The sequence below is a fragment of the Macrosteles quadrilineatus genome, unplaced genomic scaffold (genome assembly GCF_028750875.1).
Source record: "Macrosteles quadrilineatus isolate MER2022 unplaced genomic scaffold, UCM_ALF_1.0 Scaffold_6__1_contigs__length_79288215, whole genome shotgun sequence".
NCBI lineage: Eukaryota > Metazoa > Arthropoda > Insecta > Hemiptera > Cicadellidae > Macrosteles > Macrosteles quadrilineatus.
In genome coordinates, this window is record NW_026542599.1 from 71,324,454 (window position 1) to 71,345,495 (window position 21,042).

A 21,042-nucleotide genomic window follows, 5' to 3' on the forward strand; every position below is an offset into this window, starting at 1 on the left:
AAAAATTTGAAATTTTAAGTTCGTTTTAAATTGCATTAGCATTATCTAATTGAAATTTGTTTGTTTACAAACCATCTCATTATTAGTCTAAGTCGTCTTGTTAAGTTTGGCTGAAATGTGTTCAGCCGTTATTGAGTGATGGTGTTATATTGTTTGCATTGAAGTTGATCCCAAAGAGCTTCGCTCGCTTCGCTCGCTCCGCTCAATAATATGTGAAGGCGATTTCTACGAAACACTACTCCTCCGTTAATAATGACGTGCCAAAATAAAGCATTTTTTGTGTAGACGCCCCCTTTCACCAATTCCTGTAATAAAAGTCCTCGGACTTTGCCCCACAGGCCATCGAAATCCCAATGTATTTCTTGTGAAGAAAATATTTTGTTTACATAAACAGACGAATAATTTGTATTAATTGCATCTGTTTATAGTAAACACATGATGAACACAAGAGCTTTTGTTTTTAGAGTGAGTTCGTTTTCAGTTTTGATTACTGGAGTGGAGTGATTGGTTACATTATCTTGGAGTTGACTCTTTTACATAGGAAATTATGAATGTTAATTCGTTTTGAAATAACACCTATAATACTTTGCAATCGCTCGAATTCGAGCAACAGGTGCACTAGTTTAAATAATTGTGTGTTTTGTAATCTATTAAACCGTTCCTATGAAGCCTACTCCACCATTTGGGATAAACATGCAACTCTAAAGTTAACACATGGGTCAGATTCCTCAATTTGGACCATGATGTAAATAAGTAGCTCTTAACACTCAACACCATTGTAAACCTATAAGAAATAAACTAAACTCTATGCCGCAACTAAAAGACATAATAGCTAACTTTCACAATGGTGAGACAAAAAAAAGTTAAATTCTTGATTAGAATGTGTTCACAATATGTGCATAAAAGGCTAAAAGATAACTTTCAACCAGGGTTAAAGGTTATTCTGATACAACTGACAGTTAATTTTCTCACCAGTACTGACTCTTCATCAGTTTCAAGTGCAACTTGTTTATTTACTCTTCAAAAGTGTTTTTGTGTGTCCTAATGTGTTTTTGAATAGGAAACAACTACTATGAACAAATATGTCGTTGTAAGTGTTTCTGTAATAATTTATGTACAAAGTAGTTGGTTAATAGATTCACTTTTAATTAGGAAAAAAGTATTAATAATAACTTTAGATATTACTAGCTTCTACGGCTGTTTATATTTGTATAAAATGTTCAATAAGTGTGTGAAATCTAAAATATAATAAGGTCAATATTCCACACACTTTCAAAATCAGATTTAACCTAACAAATGCTAAGATAAAGGCACCCGCTCATGAGAAATCCTATAATATATCAAATTAACTACCTATTAAAGTGATATAGTTTTTTTTTTTTCGTATGATAATGGAAATTTATATATACGAGGGTTTTAAGGAAAAGCTGTTTTTGCATATAGCTCTGTAGTTCGTGTTCACGCCTCAAGTAGCTCCTAGCCGCTTACTGGAAGAAACATATCCAGTGTCGACATTCAACATTATTCACCAGATGGCTGGATGTATTGGCCGATGGTAGTGCAATGAGTAAAGGTAAGTGAAGAAATGAGTTAGGAAGTGCAAAAATGTCTGTGAAAACCTTTTTTGTTGTGGTTTTCTGTAGCCACAAGCCACAACTTCGAAATGGACATTTTCACAGCCATTTTAAATCTACCTAACCCATCTCTGCACTTTACCCTCTATTATTACATTATAGACATAAACTTCTGGCGATAAATGTCTGCAGCCGATATGTTTCTTGCTTGAAAAGAAACGTATTACAGACCTTTGTATGCCGCAGGAAGAATTTTCTAAACACAGCGAAGCGTACACCGCAGTGACAGAACTGGGAATGGTTCCATTCTGTTTACTAATGATTCCTGTAAGTGGCAACATTAAATGGTTAAGTTCGTTTAGTGCTATGCCATACATTTTAAGGTAAGTCAGTAGAGTGAGGAGTGTAAAATCATATTGACGACTCTTTTCTTGATTATCCCTAGTCAAAGATCCAAAGCCAATCGTGGACGGTAAAATTACAAGATTAAAAGACACTGCCAACCTCTCTTATAATAACATATGTTTTGTAGGTAACACTGGTGATGGTGGTGCTGTTGGTAGCCCTGGCTGAGATATATTTTGCACTCTCTTTGGACCAACATTTACAAAATGGGAGATGGAACATCACACTAAACTGGACTCTCAAATCTCTACCTGATGAACAACCCAATTCGTTGTCCCAGTTTATCTACTCTAGTCAGGTTTGTAAAAAAAATCCTTATTCTTTTGCAATATTACTTTTCCCCATTGTATTGAATAAAGACATACACACACTAGTGCGGAAACAGGATCGGAAGTGGAACGGCTAACTGGAATTTTAGCTGTGCTTTTGGGAGCTTGTGCTTTTGCACAGGTGCACATCAGATGGCAAGCAGACACCAGTACAGTACAGTGAAAACACCAGTACAGTCAGGTGAAAACTGACTATAGTTTAGTTTTAACCTGCAATAATAGTGCTGCAAACGCTGCATGCTGGGGGGAGAGCAGAAGCCCACAGTTGTCCCGTTCCCGCCTCGTGACCGCTTCCCGCAGACCGCGCAGGTGTGATTGGTCTCATATCCCACCATGGCACATGCTGCCTGTGCGGAAAACTCTCAAAACTAAAATCGTTCCCATAACGGTGTGTACGGACCCTAACACCTTTTTGGCTATTGATTAAACTGGACAGTGGACAATCCATTTCCCTTTTAAAGTGTTATCTAGTGTTAGAATGACGAGAATGACCGTAGTTAAGTTTGGATTGGCAGATTGTGCTGATGTAGATGAATGATACACAAATTCTGTCAACTACATAAAATCTTTTTACCAAGCCAATTCGAAAAGATATCTTGTTGTAAAATATATTATCTTTGATCATATAAAATTTAACAAGAACATAAAAACAAACAGGGAAAATAGAGTGTTAGACTGAACCACAACTGTGAGTAGCTCATTGAAGTATTTGTTTTTGATACTAATAATTGGCTACATTTCTGATACATATGGATCGTATATGTCTAATTTAGTATCCTAAAAGTCAATGATAATATTCATCTGTTTTCTGGACGTATGGCCATGGTTGGTATGTCCTAGGCGTGCACTTGGTTGATCACTGACAGGTGTGGGTGTGTGTGTGCTAGTTCTTGCGAGTGTGTGTTGTGTGTGTGCGTGTACGTGTGTAGGTGTGTGTGTGTGTGTGGGTGTTTATGTAAGGTGGTATGTTTTAAAAGTGTATTGTTTCTTTTTACATTAAATATTGTAAATAGATTACAGTATTTTATTTGTATTGTACATTGTTTTGTTTTATTTGTATGTTTAGATTTGTATAAACAGGTTAAGTGTAAGAGAGGGCCATGTGGCCCTAACTTTGCCTGACTAAATAAATCATTTTCATTTCATTCATTTCATCTGAAATACCCTCATGGGTACTGTGCCTCACCTCTTACTTACTTACTAAAAGAAAAGTAAAGCTCTACCCGTTTTATACTTTTTAGATTTTTAAGTTGGGTTTTCCTAGGCGTGGAAACAGAGTTTGAAGAAGATTTTCGGCTTGCCCACTGGCAGTCTGTTCCGCTTCTAGGAAAACATAACCATTAAATTACCAACAATTACAAGAGGAGAGTAGACCACGCTTTCTGCACTTCAAACTCCGCTTTTGCGCCATGGAAAACCCAGCTTAACATATCAGGAGCAAATTTATAGATGTAGAAGATATTTACAGTTTTACAGACAATAAATTAATGTACCAGAGTATTTTTTTTTTGTGTATTTTTCTTAACACCTACCCAGTCAGCATAAAAATTGTTGGAAAAGAAAATAAATTGTTTCAAAATTGTTTCGAAATTGTTTTAAAATTGTTTTAAAATTGACAAATTTGGAATTTTGTCTATATTAAAATGAGTTTAAAATTGTTGTACAACAATTTCAAAATTGTTGTACAACAATTTTGAAATTGTTATAAAATATTTTTGAAGTTGTTTTAAAACAATTTTGAAATTGTTTTAAAATTGTTGTATAACACTTTTAAAGTTGTTGTATAACAATTTTGAAGTTGTTTGAAAATTGTTTTAAAATAGACAAATTTGGAACTTTGTTAGGGTTAATTTCTATTTGAGTTCATAAATAATAAGTACGCCTTATAAGCAACCAATTAAATATAACATTAATTGATTAGTTTACTATCAAAAACAATGGTGAATAAATAAAAACAAATAAGTATACTGAAATTCTTCTATTTGAAGTAAACAAATTAAAAAAAAGTAGAGAAATAATAAAAACACAGTCTACTACATTCTGGAAAATAGAAATGGGTGCATGGATATAAAAATAAAATATTCATGGACAAACTTTAAGTACTCTACCAGCCAGCACAGAATAAATTATTATCTTTTCAATTGCAAATTTAACATTCATATATAGCAATCATTAGTTTGCCTAGGCCTAGACCTAATTATTTAGGAGGGCTTGTACAAACTAAGTAACAAACAATGAGGTTATAATAGCAGCAAATTATCATCATTCTTGTTTATAAGATTTAGATTGCTTAACGCATACAACTCAATAAATAAATATGAGGAACAAAAAAATATTGAAACCCAAACAGCCAACAATAAAAGACAAAGATACATGAAATGCAAGGACATGATTTTTTTGAGACCAAGTAGGACTGTGTTATGATAAAAAATTAATGCAAACAACAATGCTCGTGGTTTTGTCAATTGAAAGATAAAATGTCCATAAAAGAGGATTTAACTTATAAAATAACACTGTATATTAATTCGAAGTTTAACCCTCCGAGTGTCACGTGTTTTGGCCTTAATGTCAGCCTATTTTTTGCTCATTTGCAAGATTTTATTAAAACTGATCTGAGAAGCTTAAAAACAATGTTAATTATACTGTTCTATATACCATTTTGTTTGGAAAATCTTGGGCTTCAATATTATATATAAAACATAAGGAAGATTTTTAAAAAAAAAAATTTTTAGGTAAAAAAAATGTATAATTTCGAAAATTAAAAAAAAAAAAATAAGTTTGCGCTCAATGAAATTGTATAAATTATAGGCCTATAAATATTTGAAAATAGCCACTTTGTTCTAAATTTTATGAGGATTACAAATATATAATAATATAAGGAAGTAGATTTGCAAATAAATAAGTTATGGGCAAAAAACAGATTTCAGTACATAGCGTTTAGCTAAGAATGCATAGCCCAACCATAGCTAGGAATCTGGCTGATAATTTACATCAATATCACTACCTACTTCTTCAGGATCATCAACCAGCACTTCAAAACCACTTAAATCTTCTTATAATGCACCACGTATATCACTACTTTTGATTTTTAACACTAAAACAATGATAAATGTAATAAAACACATCAGTCATCGGTCCGAGGGTAACCTAGCTGTTTACGAATACACGCACGTCAGCTCAGTCAGCTGTCTGCTACAATATTTTCGGAACTAAAATGAATAGTGCTTAGAGACAGACCTAGGAGAAAGCTTAGAATATTACGGAAAGAACGATACCTAACTCAATCCAGTACAGTCCGATTCAGTTAGTCATAGAGCCTTCGCCGTAAACAGTGTTCGCGAGTCGCTGTAGCGACGCACGACACTATACAAAGTGCGTTACGCGTCGCTGCAGCGACGCATGACACTCGGAGGGTTAATATGAAACCGTAAACAGCTTTGAAGGGAGTAGGCAACGGCCAGCGGCAAATTGAATCTTCAAGATGAAAGTACAAGTAAGAAGTTAAATTTAACAGCTAATATAAAACTATTATTCCCATGATCAAAAAGGTTTGGGATCTAATGATAATTACCCTAGTAATAAATAAATAAGTTGTCAAGGAATGACAGTGATACAACTTTTATGAGCTTTGCTACTGAGTCATAAGTTTTTTGAAGTACTTGACTTGATGTGATTGTCGAGATAAAATATTTATGGCTTTGAGACTGCTAATGTGGTTTCTATTGCATAATTACTCCATAGTAATAAATGATGAAAATGTAAGCAAACATTTTATAAAAAACCTTTTATGTTCTTCTAACAAATTTTTATATCATACTTAAAATGGCCCACACAATTATTTAAGGACAATTACCACTAAAAATTACCCATATTTACTAAAAACAGTACATTTCAGTAAAAAAATAAGTTCATTCCCAGATTTCCCGGTTCGTAGACACTCTGACAATACATTATTTACACATCATTCAAGCGTCGGCGGCTTCACGATCCTCATCTTCCTGTTCTTCAGGTGCTCTTTGACACCCTGCCCTAAAATTATAACACACAGATTAATATTATATTTCGTTACTAGGGACCCCTGAATGTTTACAGCTGTTACGTTAAGCAAATGGCATTATAGCAAAAGCTAGTCTAGAATGTTGACGTCGGCAGCTTGACTTAAAAAAATGAAAACTTAATTTCAAAAAAACTGAAACCCTAAACTGAAATTGTGCCTTTCACATTCCCTAGTTCTCAGAATTATCTTTCTTTCGACACAAAAATAGTGAAAATCTATCAAGTGGTAGATTCAGAATCGTGAAATAAAAAAACCCTGTCAAGTATTAATGATTGTTGCAGTATTTGTCTGAGATAAATAAAATCACCTGAGCTTTAGTATAACAATATAGCCTACTATCAAAACTGAAGCATCCGGAATTAAGAGAGAATGCTAGTAGCATATTGTTTTGTTAGCCTATGTTTTTAACCTCACTAAGTGAATTTTGTAATACAAATTATCACACTATACATACCCTTTCTAAGTCTTTGATTTTAATTGTGTCTGTGGCAGCCATGAAGCAACTGATTTCTCTATTTTGCTTTGTTCAATGTTGGCCCATCTCTTTTTCGTCATTTCTTCAAAAAACTAAATGCATTTAATAGAACATTGCAAAAAAAATTTCTGCAATTTTTGTGGCGTTAACATTTATTAAAAATTATATAATAAATGAATAGCCTAACATGTATGTTTGCGCTCAATATTTTTTTATAATTTATAAGTCTACACATATTTTAAAATAGCCACTTTGTTCTAAATTTTATAAGGATTAGGCCTACAAAAATATAATAATATAAGGAAGAAAAATTGAAAATAAATAAGTTATGGGTGAAAAACAGATTTCGTACATTAAGCGTTAGCTAAGAATGCATAGCCTAATCATAGCTAGGAATCTGGCCGATAATTTACATCAATATCACTACCTACTTCTTCAGGATCATCAACCAGCCCTTCAAAATCACTTTAATCTTCTTATAATTAAATTCTTATAATTTTAACACTAAGACAATGGAAACGTTTAATAAAACACATCAGTCATCGGTGGTTAACCAAGTTGTTTACAAATACGCACGTCAGCTGCCTGGTAAAATATTTTTGGAACTAAAATGAAAAGCGTCTAGAAACATACATCAGGAGAAAGCTTAGAATCTGCCGAAAACGATACCAATCTTGATCCAGTTCAATCTGATTAAGTCAGTTCCAGAGCCTTCGCCATAAACGATGTTTGTGTGTCGCAAAAGCGACGCATAACACCACGGCGGATGTGTTGTGCATCGATTACGCGATGCTTAACACTCGGAGGGCTAAATTATGAGTTAACCAAGTTTCAAGGTCTAGTAAGTTAACATATTTATAAACTTAACTTATAGTTGAAAAACCCCTGCAGCCCTTAACACAACAAGTTTAAAAATAGGCTAACTTAACTTAAATCAATCCCTAGCTGATGTAACTTAGCTAGGCATAAGCCTAAATACCTAGTCATATTACTTTTAAGCAGTTACCGCATTAGGCGACAGGCCCTACAATGTCATTTTCTATTTGAGTTGGGGACGCCACCTAAGTGAGTAATTCAATTCAATTATGAGTTTATAAACTTAATGTTAGATGTCTTGTGTAAGTTAGGTCTAAGTTATTTTAGTTTTGGTTACTGTAAATCCAACTGTATCATTTAGCAACGACCATTTACTAAAAACCCAACGGTAACTTACAGTTTCAGTAACATAGCCTGTTATATTTATGAGAAACAAAAGGAAATTCATAAGAGTTTGCTCACATAGGCTAGGCCAATTCTAGAGATGGGCCATAATCATGTTACCTACCAAATACCTATCAAAGTTATTGGTTAACTTAGACCAGGAACTATTGGAGTACCTCTATTTCATTTTAGGTTAGGCCTATATGTTAGTTTAGAATAACTGAATCACCACTGACTGAAAAGGCCTAAGTAAGTTATAACTCACCTTGTTTGCTGCTTAAGAAGCTATGTAGGATAAAAACAGTAAACTTAATGCACCTAATAACTTTTAAAACAAACAAAATGCCGTGATGCCCGTCAGCCCGTGATCATGATCAAATATCAACATCAACAGACTGGAGACTGCTGTAGTCAGTGAACTGCGAAACTCTGGTAGAGTCTAGAGTAGATGATACTTGTAAGAATGTTAAAACTCATCCAGTATACTTATACAATTACAAATAATAAATAATTTATTTTCACTACTGTTAACCTGTTGTTATTAACCATTAAACTTATACAGGTCGCGCAATTGATGGTCTAGGTCTAACTTGAGTTTGGCAGTCTGCCCCTCCTCCATGACTCTTTCACTTGATTTTACCACTATCGTACTGTATTTTAATCAAAATCGCGGGGAGCTGTCGTTGCTGACGCATTGGCCACATACAATGAATACACAAACTAGTTTGTGTATTCATTGCCACATACACACAGCACAACACACTGACTATTATCCTACAAGTATAAGTGTCCCATAAGGAAAAATAGAAAAAAATTGCGAAAGATTTAAAATTTGGGCGAAAAAACACGAAAATCACTATAAATCTTTTTACAAAACAGACCATTTCAAGATTATGGATGGCCATTGTAATTTTTGTAACTTATATTACTGAAAGGAAAGCCGCTTTCATAAATATAATATCCAGAACATTTTGGTTTTATAACATTAATTATTATTTTAATGATTTTTAGAATTTGCATTTAAATTGGTTTAAAACTATTTTAAGACTGTTGTAAACTTATATCAATACAATTGTGATACGTGTTTTCGAAACATTATTAAAATTGTTTCAAAACTATTTTAAAACTGTTGCAAACTTATATCAAAACAATTTTGATATGTGTTTTCGAAATAGTATTAAAATTGTTTCTAAACAATTTTAAAACTGTTGCAAACTTATATCAAAACAATTTTGATATGTGTTTTCGAAATAGTATTAAAATTGTTTCTAAACAATTTTAAAACTGTTGCAAACTTATATCAAAACAATTTTGATATGTGTTTTCGAAATAGTATTAAAATTGTTTTAAAACAATTTTAAAATTGTTGCACACTCATATCAAAACAATTTTAATATAGTTACTAACCATCTATATTAAAACAATTTTGAAATTGTTTAAAACTTATATTAAAATTGTTTTATATCCAAACTTATTTTGAAATTGTTGCAAACTCTTTTAAAATTGTTGTACAACAATTTTTTTGGCTTTTCAACAATTTTTATGCTGACTGGGTATCTTCCACATTTCCAAACAATCAAGTGAGGCATCAGTTCCTAGTCTTGTTGATGTAACTTTTTGAATAGAATATTTTGTAATACAGTAATAAATAAACTACCTATTTGTCTTTTTTGCAGACATCAACTACGTCTTCAAACTTCTCATCTTTCAACATTAGCAAAACTGTGAATCTGAGTGAGACGGCTGAGTTTAGAACATTGACGCATGTTGTTGACAATGACGGACCAATTAAAATCAACATACCAAGTGACACTCAAGATTTTCATCCAATATCGATGGTTTTCCCAGCTAAACAGGAACGGAAGACAATCGATTACAACTACCCCGACTGCGGGTTTCATCCTTTGGATTAGTCAAAAGAAGATACTGCCCAATGTAGAAAAGAGATTCCACTTCTTTACATGGTCTGAAAGAGAGAAATATTTGTACATTAAAAAAAACTGAAGATAGCTGGTTTGAAAATATCGCAACAGGAAGCAGCTAGGGAAACTTAACTGATTAAACACCAACTAAATTGATTAGTAAATTGATTGTCTTGTTTAGTTGATATATTTTTCTAAATTTTTTTTAACGGAGGTTACTTTTTGAACTTTTTTATGATTGTATACCTGATATTAATTTCAACAAAACTCTATTAAGAGCACTGTGTTGTTTAAAAATTTACTCCTATCAGGATTTAATGTACAATTGCATTAAATCTTTTCTTATATTTTTCACTCTATTTATTACATTTGTTGAATCTGAGTAGGCTACATTTTTCTTGCAGCAATCATTATTTTTATGAACTACACATTGATCAATTTAAATTAAATAAATCTTCATAAAATCTTGATAAATTTGAATGAATCTTTGCATTGGCAGCTTAAACTGAGGTTCAAATTGATATCAGAACTCTTTATTAAGCTGGGTTTTCCTAGGCACGGAAGCGGAGCGCGGAGAGAGGAACGCCGAGAGCGGACTCCTCTTGTCTTAGGTAATTTAATGTTACTGTTTTCCTAGAAGCGGAGCCGAATGCCATGTTAATTGCTTTTCCGCTCTCCGCGTTCCTCTTCCGCATCCAAGAAAACCCGGCTTTAGCCAGAATATTTTTCTCAAACTCATTGTCAGCAATTGGGTCACAGTTTCTTAATTTATGATATATTTTGCTACAAATTAAACTCTTTGGTATAAAGGCTTACAAACTTAATTTAACCTTTGACTATTGATACAACCAATACCGGTAGTCAATGATTTAACATTAGTTTTAAAATTTCAGCCCAGTTGATTTAGTAGTTTTATTTTGGAACACAGGCACTCATACAAAAACATCTATTATTTTATAACTAGTGTAGCTGTTGCTCGAAATCAAGCCATTAATTGTCCCGTACCAGTATTATACAGGGTGTTTTTTTAAAAACTTGCATCTTTATTTATGTAAAAACCGCAATAGATAGAAATATGCAGTTTGCGGGAATCATCTATTGACGTAGGGGGACCAATTGTTTTGAATTCAACGTTACATTCACATTCCCCCCCTTTCCCCCCCTGCCACCAACTTATTTTTTTTAAATAGCAAGGTACCCCTTGTGACATATCAAATAAAAGAGCATAAAAAAAGAAAATGTTTGATGAAAAAAAATTGAAAATCGGTTCATAAATTTGTGAGATTTTTTTATGCTCTTTTATTTGATATGTCACAAGGGGTACCTTGCTATTTAAAAAAAATAAGTTGGTGGCAGGGGGGGAAAGGGGGGGAATGTGAATGTAACGTTGAATTCAAAACAATTGGTCTCCCTACGTCAATAGATGATTCCCGCAAACTGCATATTTCTATCTATTGCGGTTTTTACATAAATAAAGATGCAAGTTTTTAAAAAAACACCCTGTATAAAGGAGTTATTTTAAAACTACAGTTATAACAGTCATAATTTACGATCAGTTTAAAAGACTCAAATAAAATATTATGTACCGGTAACTAATGGAAATACTAGACATACTAACCATATACCTTTTAAGGAACTGTCCCTACATGCCACTAGTCTCTTTTTAATTATCTCATCCTTCCGTTTTCAATATTTCTTCTTTGAACTCAAGGCATTTTCAGTTCTTAAACCAAACTGATTAACTGTTTAAATTATAGTCCCTAACCTTTTGAATATTTCAAACAACAATATTTACTGCCAAAAAAGCTGCAGAGTTTATTTTTACAACAGCTGTTCTTGTACTGTATTTAAATTTGTTCTATGTAACTCTAATGGGGAAATACGACTTTTGAGAGCGCCTCCTGCCCTTAAGGGTAAGAATTTAAAAATTATGAAACCTTATTGCAAAACTGCAAATTGAGACACTCTTTTTGACACCTCAAACGTTGAAATGGGTCCAAAAATAAGGGAGGAGTAGTGTTCACAAAAAACGGCTTGACATATTATAGATAGGTAAAGATAGATATTATCGTAGATATTAAATTTATATCAAACTATAATTAACTTCGTGAAAATGTTAAATTTACCTATTTTCATAGTACTAAAAAAATAACTAACCAGTGGTCATATTATTTTTTTTAATATTTAAAACCATTATCAAAATATTGTCTTAAATTTTATTTTACTTTTTGTTAATACAAGTAAAATATTTGTTTTATAATTGGAAATCTTCCTCAATCAACTTCAATGCAAGCTGAATTGAATGTCGGCTACATAAACAGACACATGTGAATGTGAATATTTAACTCAGAGTATTCATGATTACATAACCACTGGTCCAGCAAGATGCTGGTTGGACCATTGCCATCAAACGCCTTGCTGGAAATCCAGTTTCTGTGTTTAAAGTGACTAGGTTTGTTCCTACATTTAGCTCTCAGAAAACTATTTAGCTTGATAATTAGTGGAAGAAATGGCATACGAAAGTATAGACGAAACATCTTGGATCATGCAAAAGTTGAAACAGTGGTCACCTCTTTTTATTGTGAGTTTTTTTGTGTTTTATTTCAAACTTGTGTTTTATTAAGTTTAGGATTGAGGTTAGCTCCAAATTATTTAGGCTCTTTCAGTTTTTTTTTAAATATTTTTGACATAAATATAGTCAGTGTAACTAATTGTGTAGTTATCATGCTGAGTGCCAATATATGGAACTGATTGTTACACGATCTACTTTTTCAAATATTAATTCCATTACAATTTGGTTACATAATGTGATATTAATTTAGGTGATGAACATAGAGGATTTTGATACCCAGTATCCTTATGGAGGGTTAATTGAAATTGAAAATAAAAAATTCCTTATTGCTACATAGTTATATTTGTTGTAACAGTGACACTTGTAATAGTAGTTGAATACAATTCTGGATGTAGTATTTTTACAATCATGCCTATATTGCCTATCATGTCTAAACAAATTTTTTAAACTTTTTTTATGTAATTAGCAATAGCAAATGTAATTAATTAATTGGGACCAAGGGGTAGTTCGGACTATTGAATAGTTTGGATTACAGAAGATATTGTTGTCTATACATAACAATAGCTAAAACGTGGCTAAAATGGATCGTGATTGTTACAGGAAAAGTTAAAAAATACTTAATAAAGTAAAATACAGTGTTATTTAATACAGTAGTAAACGGTGAATAAACAGTACTGTATATTAAATACAGTATACAATATAGAACTACTGTACTGTGTATAGAGTAAAGCAATGAGGTGTTCGGATTAGTGGGCATTCGGATTACGGGGGTTCAGATTAAAAGATCTACTGTATTTAAATTAAAACATGATTTTTATTTCCAGATACTTTTTGGCTTAACACTGCTGATTGGCACGTTATCCCTTCTGATCTATGAGCTCCATTATCCGCATACAGTAACGCCATCATGAAAAAGTTCTCTAATTGTTGATATAAATCATAAAAATCTTCTCAAAACATAATCTATATGTACCGGTAGCTATTTTATGTCAATAATTAAAAAAATAAAAATTTCAACCAAATGTGACATTTATTTATCCTTTAACGTACTTGATAAGTGATTTTATTTTTCATAACTGAATATAAGGAATATAGGTAACAAATTGATCCACCAAAATTAGGACATTTTGTAAGTTTTTTAATAATCCTTTTAGATTGTTTTTTTGTACATTATGTGGATCTGTAAGTAAAAATCGCAATCAATTTCAGTGACAAATTAGGAATTGGACCAAAAGCAATCCTTTTCAGATTTAAATTTCACTGTTGAATTTTTTTCAAATCTCATAATAAGACAAAATGTGGAAAACAATGTACAGCCATACCATTGACCAGAAAAAAAATTGAAAGCATCTACTTAATGATTGGGTTTCAGTTCTTCGGTTCACACAAAATACTTTCAAATTGTACATTTTTCTCTTGCCAGCTCTGAATGTTTTGATACTAAAGTATCGAAGATACAACACAGCTCATTCATGGGGTAAAATTTTCAGAAAAAATAATTAAATATTCAAATAAGTTTTAAATGATATTTCAAATGGAAGATGAATTAGACCTGTAAAACTAATACTCTTGCTTTTGCAAAGCAGTTTTTCATTTGACAAACGTATATAATTTTTGATTTGATTAACAGTTGGGTATTTTTACGCCCAGATTAAGTTGAAGATGAAACTCACGAGGTAGGTACAGGTTTATTTTTTAATTACAAGCTTAACACGAAATTATGTTTTTAGCATTAGTAGGATGTTGCAGGGAAAATTAACCACACAATTTCCAAGAATATTTCACCAAGTCGATGAAAAATCAACCAGGTTATTTTACGCTTTAGGAGAAAACACAAAGGGAATTTTCTCTAATTGACACAAATACGATTCATTCAAACACAGATTTGCCTCCCCCTGGTTGCTAGGCAACCCTCCCTTTCACCTACCTCCCCACACCATTGATGCAGTCAGCCATTGCTGCATTCACTTCTAGTTATTGTTTACTTACTCATTTCTCTGTTTCTGCAAGCCTGATTGGACAGGTAAGACCTAATTATGGTGTAATCACATGTTTAAATAACCTTAAACACAATAAGATAAAGAAGAAAGTTCACTGTTCATGATAAAACAGTTTTGATATATATAGGGCAATGTGCTATTTATAGACTTGGTACTAAATATAGACCCTGTTGATACATGCCTGACTAATTAGGTGTCAAGATGAATTGAGAACTTTGGCTGTGTCAGTTTGGTTCAACCAGGTTTTATTGATTTTTGCATTTGAGATGTGTAGCAATATAGGTTTTGCTTGTTCTTAGGTTATAAGAACATACAGTACCATGAATTTTCTTGATCTGAAAAAGGAAACTAAATAAGCCCAAGTCCAATCAAATGATTGAATTATGAACATTTTGAAGATCTATTTAGCGTTTAAATGTTTGCATCTGAATTACTCAGGAAAATTATTTTAATTCTGAATTCAAATTAGTTTGCGTGATAAGGTACCAAAAAATAATAAAGTTAAAGCAAAATCATACACAATCTTGAAGGCATGGTTTGGTTACAAGTTGGTTAAGTTGTAGGACACTAACATTTAAGCTGAATTTACAAACTTTTACCTGAAACAAATTCTGAAGTGGCACTTTGCTGCACATTAGAGAAATGTTTATGCACAAGCAGCAGGTGAGTATGGAAAGTTTCTCGAGTGCAGCGAAGGAACTTTGCACTGGCGTTACACTATAAACCATATAAAAAAAAATAATTTGTCTTTCAAACACTATACAACACGTTTTTAGGTTAGGTTAAATCTATACATTGAACAAAATTGGGAATGCTGCACCAGCTGATAGTTGTATCTTTTAAGTGTTGCCATCTTATTTCCAAGGTACATGGATTACATGCCTAATAAAAGCACGCTGTTTTGTCTTGTTTGGTTGGAATACTGGTGTGCGGCAAAAACAATCTGCGCAGGGAAAGTAAGTAGATGCAGCAATTAGCAACTTTCTGTGCTATAATCAGTGCAAGGAATGCCACTTTGTCAGGTGTCTGTCTAAAATATATGTTCTAAAATATAAATACTATGAATTACGGATATTATGAAACAGCAAAAAAATATAACTGGCTTTTTGGTTTCAGACATTATGACATTTTGATTAACACTCTCTATAAACTCGTCAACAATTTGTATGAAATAACTACTGTTTCTTTTCAGAATTAATTCTTGTGCTAAAGGAATGACTGCCGGCCTCTTCAATGGACAAGCGTTGTCTCCACCTTCGAAAACCGTGAATGTCTTTGACTTGACATCGAAACAAGGTAAAGATTTTTTAATAAAAGCATTACATGCCCCTTTTACACAAGACTGTGACCGCAAACTAAAAATGATCATACAGAGATTAATTTCCTCTAACCGGTAAAATCTTATAACAAATATGTTTAAGTTCCTTATCAAAAAAGTCAGCATCACAAATGAGTACTGTGACATTGGTAAGTTTTACATCTTCAAGCTTGTTGGCTAACCAAACTTGTATATTTGCAGGAATAACTGGAGGTGCAGAGGTCAGTTCGAAAGAGAGAGCAGCAAGAATAACATTATATGTGAGTTATTTCTTCGAAGTTAAGTAAATATTTTAAATCTACTATTGGTAACAAATCAAGATGAAGAATGACAAGTTTCATACTATCTTGTTTATATTTCAATACACATGTTACAATACACTGTTTAATTTTCTGGTACGAGACGGCAGAGTGTCAGCGGCCTACAGAAACGCATACAAATTATATCCTCACAGTATCAAACATTGTTATATTTCTAATCAATGGACGAATCTTTCCTCGATTTCTAACCAGCACCGTTTTGTAGGTGATTTTAACCCTGGTTGTGCTTACGGCCGTGTCGCTCCTGCTCGGTGAAGCTCTCGGACTGCAATGGACGCTCTGTGTGCGAGGAGCCAATAAGACAGCGCCGTCCGAGACATTGTACCAATGGCCATGGAGTTGGAAAAACAACGGACAAACACTGATGTCCGAGTCATACAAGGAGCGCTGGGACACTCTATCGCTCCAGGAGAAGAGAAGAGAATTGTTCCGAGCCTCGATGGGAGAAATCGATCTTTACGATATGTACGACATACCGAAACACCCGCAGCATTTGGAAGTCAATTGAGATCTTAAACAGAGTTGTAAGTCTTGAAAAGTTCTTTTCTTTTGATTTTTGGAACCTTATTGTTTTAAAATTTCAATTCATATTAAATAACTTCTTGATCAGCATTGTACGTGTTATTAAATTTACGGAAAGTAAATAAAGATACGTCTTATAACACTTGAAACATATATTTACGCTTATACTGTTACTCACAAGACGGTAAATATACAAAAGATGGTAAGTGGTGATCGATTTCGATTGGACACTCCAATCATCATCAGACCCAATAGGCGAAGAGTAACAGTATAAGCGTAAGTGTTACGTTTTAAGTGTTATAAGACGTATCTTTATTTACTTTCCGTAAATTCATATTAAGCAATAAAGTATGATGTAATGGTTGTATTAAGAAAGTAAGAATGTTATGTGAAAAACAACTTTGTTTCACTGTGATAAATGTCAAGTTTTCTTAGATCGGAAAAGTTTGAATGAATTTTCATTATTTTCAATGTTTAAAGTGTATCCATCCCTTAACTCTTTTTTTACATATCTACAAACAAATTCATCATCCAATTTATTTCATTAATGTTTCTTCTTGCTCTTTCCTATTAAAACCAGATACAAGCTATTTAGTATGTTAGTGAAGTCTCTAAATCTTCTGAATAGCAAAATTTTAACCATATACTGTAAAACAATACTGAATTAATTTTAAACTACTCTGATTGACTGATTCAATACTTAGATGTTAAAAATATAGATTCCTTTCCTTTCCTACTCTAGTCTTCAAACAGTAGTGATATTTTTTACCAAAAACATAAAAAAAAACTGATTTCCAAGGACTAAACCTCTTAGTTTATAAGCTTTGTTATTGTTAACCTCTCAGTGAAATAATTGATAACGGGTCATATAATAGTATGCAGAGTATTATACCATATCAATTTAACCCAAAATGCTAGAATAGGGATTGCTTATGTTAACAAACTCCCAGGAGCAATTGATTATGTAAATTTACAGTGAGTAGATATAGCTTGCTCCCTTTCAACTTGCAGTTTTGTAGCCGTTGGATAGAGTAAAGATATTTTTAAAATAGATTTTTTATTCAATTAGATTGTAGTGAAAACATTTAGTTTTTTTATCAATGGTTTGATGATGTATCACACATTTTACAAAGTGTTGATTTATTTCTTTAGCTTATAAAACATAATCCTCGAGTAACATACAATCTGCTAGCAATCAATAGCTGTTCAGTAACTACAGTGAAAATTAGATTTTGTCATTAGTAGGAAGAACAAAATAGAAGTTGTAATTGATTTAGCTCCCAAGTCCATTTCTACTTTGTTTCATTTTAACGTTACTTTACCAAGGTTATTGCTGAATAGAATTAAAATGATTTGTGAAACCAAGGATTAAAATATTACTGTGAATGGAAAATATATTATTTAAATATCATAAGTTTGTTAAATAAATATTATCTATCGCACAGATATGTTTTATTTCTCCAATACATGCTATAAAGTACTACACTATATTTAAACTGGCATCATAAAATGAATTAAATGATGTGAGAAACTTTGTGATAGTCATAAATTTGGTTTTGAACTAATATTTAATTCCGTTAGATGAAATTATTTGGCGATAGAAGTGGGTATGTAATAATAGTATATTACATTACTGGTTCAGAATATGTGTTTACCATATGGGTATGGGTTCTCTTGTGAGACGAGTACAGTAAAAGAAAGCCATCAGAGCCCTCGCCAACCTTGTCCCACCACAGACTTGCAGACTAGCATTCACAAACGTAGGAATCCTCTCAGTGGTGTCTCTACCCACATACTAGAAACCAAACCATACAGTATGTGGATGAAATAAACCTCCCAAAAAAACAAGACCTACACCACTACAACACCCGTCATGGCTCCAAATTTGCCCTACCAGTTCACCAAACCACTGTTTGAGAATAGTTATTTGTGTAACTAGTGGTGAAAGTGGCACTTTGCTGCACACGAGAGCAATGTTTACGCACGAGCCGCAGGCGAGTGTGGAATGATCTCGAGTGCAGCAAAGGCCTTTTTCACTCGTGTTACACATTATATTTTTCCTACAGTCACTATAAAGCATATAAGGTTATGTTTTTAGGAAAAAGCATTTAGCTTGGATTGAATAAATAAATATAGGATGGAGAGGACACAGCTAACTCACCTGATGAAAGGTTGCAGATGAGTCAAAGAACACATAAAATCACACACACATAATATACTTAATATTTCGCCTCTTTCAGAGGCTTCTTCAGAAGTAGGCCTAGATGGTAGTTACAAAACACACACACGTTGTTTTGTAACTACCATCTAGGCCTACTTCTGAAGAAGCCTCTGAAAGAGGCGAAATATTAAGTATATTATGTGTGTGTGATTTTATGTGTTCTTTGACTCATCTGCAACCTTTCATCAGGTGAGTTAGCTGTGTCCTCTCCATCCTATATTTATTTATTCAATATAAAGCATATAAATAATTAGTCTTTCAAACACTATGCAACACGTTTTTAGGTTCAGCTGGCAACACAAATGGTGCCCTAGAGAAATTAGTACCCGCGGTCCATATCACTCCGCTATTTTTCCTCGGCAAGAAATGTGCTCCGCGTTTTGAGAATATAGTTCCGTATGTTTTTGTAATTTGAAGTGGTTTCCGCGCCTAAAAAAATGCTTAAAAGGTAATTTCTTGTTTATTAAGATCGTAGGAAGGTTTTAAAAACGTTTAAAAGAAAAGTCCAGAAAGTTCAGAAATACCGAAACTATAAACACGAAATGACAGGTTAAATCGTAGTTATAGTAGTCAATCAGCTGCTCATAGTATAATTATCTTTAAGTGTTGCCAACCTATTTCCAAGCGCACACGGATTACGTGCATAATGGAACCATGCTGTTTTGTGTTGTTTCGTTGGAATCCTGATGTGCGGCAAAGTATAAACCGTACGGCAAAGTATAAATGTGCAGCAATTAGCAGCTTTCTGTACTATAAACAGTACAAGGAAGCCAACTTTGTCGGGTGACTGTAGGAAAAGAACCTTCCTACACCAGCCGCAAACTGAGGAACCATCTACCTGACTGACAACAAGCTACACCAGGAGTTAAAGAAGTGGCTAATCGCAAGACCTTTCTACTCAATAAAGGAATTTTATGAAGATTATGGAAATTAACACGTACAATGTACTATTGTAATTCTTAACAAATGAACAATAAAGAACATTGTACTGTATTGTAAACACATTTTGGACAAGCGACACAACCGATATTTATTGGTGGTTTGTACTTTCCCTAGGGAACATTTTTTTGGCCGCCATAACATGGCCAATCCAATATTATTGGATATACATACAAATTTGTAAATGCAATGATAGTGTTGGGACACATCTTTATAAACTAGATGTCCACGCTGATTTCAATGCCGAAATCTCTCTTTGTCGTTTTGAAGATATGTAAAAAAAAAACTACCCCATCCTTTCCTCATATATATTGTAAAGGCGATTTTGACAAAGCACTACTCCTCCGTTAATAATAAACGGATTTTTACAAACGATGTGTCAAAAATTAAGTATTTTTTTGTAGACACCAACTTTCACCAATTCCTGTATTTAGTCCTCTGGCTTTGCCCCACAGGCCATCAAAATCCCGATGTATTTCTTATGAAGATTTTGTTTACATAAACAGAGGAATTTGTATTAATTACAGCTGTTCATAGAAAACACGATACACAAAAGAGCGTTTTTCAGTTTCGATAACTGGAATGGAGTGATTGATTACATTATCTTTGAGTTGACTCTTTTAAGTCATCAAAAATTTTGACTGTTATTCATGTGGAAATAACGCCTGTAATACTTTGCAATTGCTCTAATTCAAGCGACAGGTGCACTACTACATTTCTAGTGGGCATTTCGTACTTTGAAGATTTATTGTGATTATTTTTCTTATATCTCCAGTACTTATTAAAGTTTGCAGTTCATTCTAGCCTTACAATATTTAGTGAAGGGCTTTCATTTGAGCTATTGATCATATTCAATACGGATGAGTTAGAGACCAGCTAAGAAAGAACCCTAACACAATATTAAATTGACTTTTTCAGAAATCAGTTTTATCATAGACAAAAAGAATTAAATATAGACTGTCAGCCGTGCTGCGGTTACCATAGGTTCCGGCGCACACCGCTGTAGTTTACGTAGCGCGGACGCCGTAAATACATGGCGCTCCAAGCGGTGTGCGCCAGAAGCTATGGTAACCGCAGCACAGCTGACGGTCTATATTTAATTCTTTTTGTCTATGGTTTTATCAAAAGATTTATATCTTGGGTTGTTAATAAGTCACAAAATTCTTTCTGATCTCAAATTACTCAGTA

General features: G+C 33.1%; 2 protein-coding genes and 1 long non-coding RNA gene across 5 annotated transcripts; 2 read left to right on the forward strand and 1 right to left on the reverse strand.

Moving 5' to 3' along the window:
* The first annotated feature begins 974 nt into the window (after positions 1–974).
* On the forward strand, positions 975–13,547 carry LOC128997186 (uncharacterized). 2 transcript variants are annotated; one of them, XR_008491102.1, is made up of 4 exons: positions 975–1,090; positions 2,107–2,277; positions 9,717–10,004; positions 13,359–13,547. XR_008491102.1 is itself a non-coding variant. In XM_054422783.1 (3 exons), the coding sequence occupies exons 1-3, from the start codon at positions 1,073–1,075 to the stop codon at positions 9,951–9,953; spliced, it is 426 nt and encodes a 141-aa protein (XP_054278758.1). In that variant the 5' UTR covers positions 975–1,072; the 3' UTR covers positions 9,954–10,973. The 2 variants fall into 2 exon arrangements, 1 of the variants encoding a protein (XP_054278758.1); XM_054422783.1 differs by lacking the exon at positions 13,359–13,547 and having other exon boundaries at positions 9,717–10,973.
* LOC128997187 (uncharacterized) lies at positions 4,272–8,421 on the reverse strand. The gene is made up of 3 exons (XR_008491103.1): positions 8,306–8,421; positions 6,820–6,922; positions 4,272–6,337 (listed from the first exon to the last, which is right to left on the reverse strand). It is a non-coding gene; the product is annotated as an uncharacterized LOC128997187 (long non-coding RNA).
* Positions 13,548–14,041: 494 nt separating the features above from the next.
* On the forward strand, positions 14,042–18,110 carry LOC128996626 (uncharacterized). 2 transcript variants are annotated; one of them, XM_054422030.1, is made up of 4 exons: positions 14,042–14,557; positions 15,727–15,830; positions 16,054–16,112; positions 16,378–18,110. In XM_054422030.1, the coding sequence occupies exons 2-4, from the start codon at positions 15,749–15,751 to the stop codon at positions 16,678–16,680; spliced, it is 444 nt and encodes a 147-aa protein (XP_054278005.1). In that variant the 5' UTR covers positions 14,042–14,557; positions 15,727–15,748; the 3' UTR covers positions 16,681–18,110. The 2 variants fall into 2 exon arrangements, with proteins under 2 accessions (XP_054278005.1, XP_054278006.1); XM_054422031.1 differs by lacking the exon at positions 14,042–14,557 and adding an exon at positions 15,016–15,197.
* The last annotated feature ends 2,932 nt before the right edge of the window (positions 18,111–21,042 follow it).

What these genes read in the sequence shown, in the direction of transcription:
- LOC128996626 (XM_054422030.1), top strand. Translation starts at nt 15,749, where the DNA reads ATGACTGCCGGCCTCTTCAATGGACAAGCGTTGTCTCCACCTTCGAAA. An exon ending in TGACTTGACATCGAAACAAG is followed by an intron (nt 15,831 to 16,053) that starts GTAAAGATTTTT and finishes GTATATTTGCAG; the next exon opens with GAATAACTGGAGGTGCAGAG. An exon ending in CAGCAAGAATAACATTATAT is followed by an intron (nt 16,113 to 16,377) that starts GTGAGTTATTTC and finishes ACCGTTTTGTAG; the next exon opens with GTGATTTTAACCCTGGTTGT.
- LOC128997186 (XM_054422783.1), top strand. An exon ending in AGTTTATCTACTCTAGTCAG is followed by an intron (nt 2,278 to 9,716) that starts GTTTGTAAAAAA and finishes TCTTTTTTGCAG; the next exon opens with ACATCAACTACGTCTTCAAA.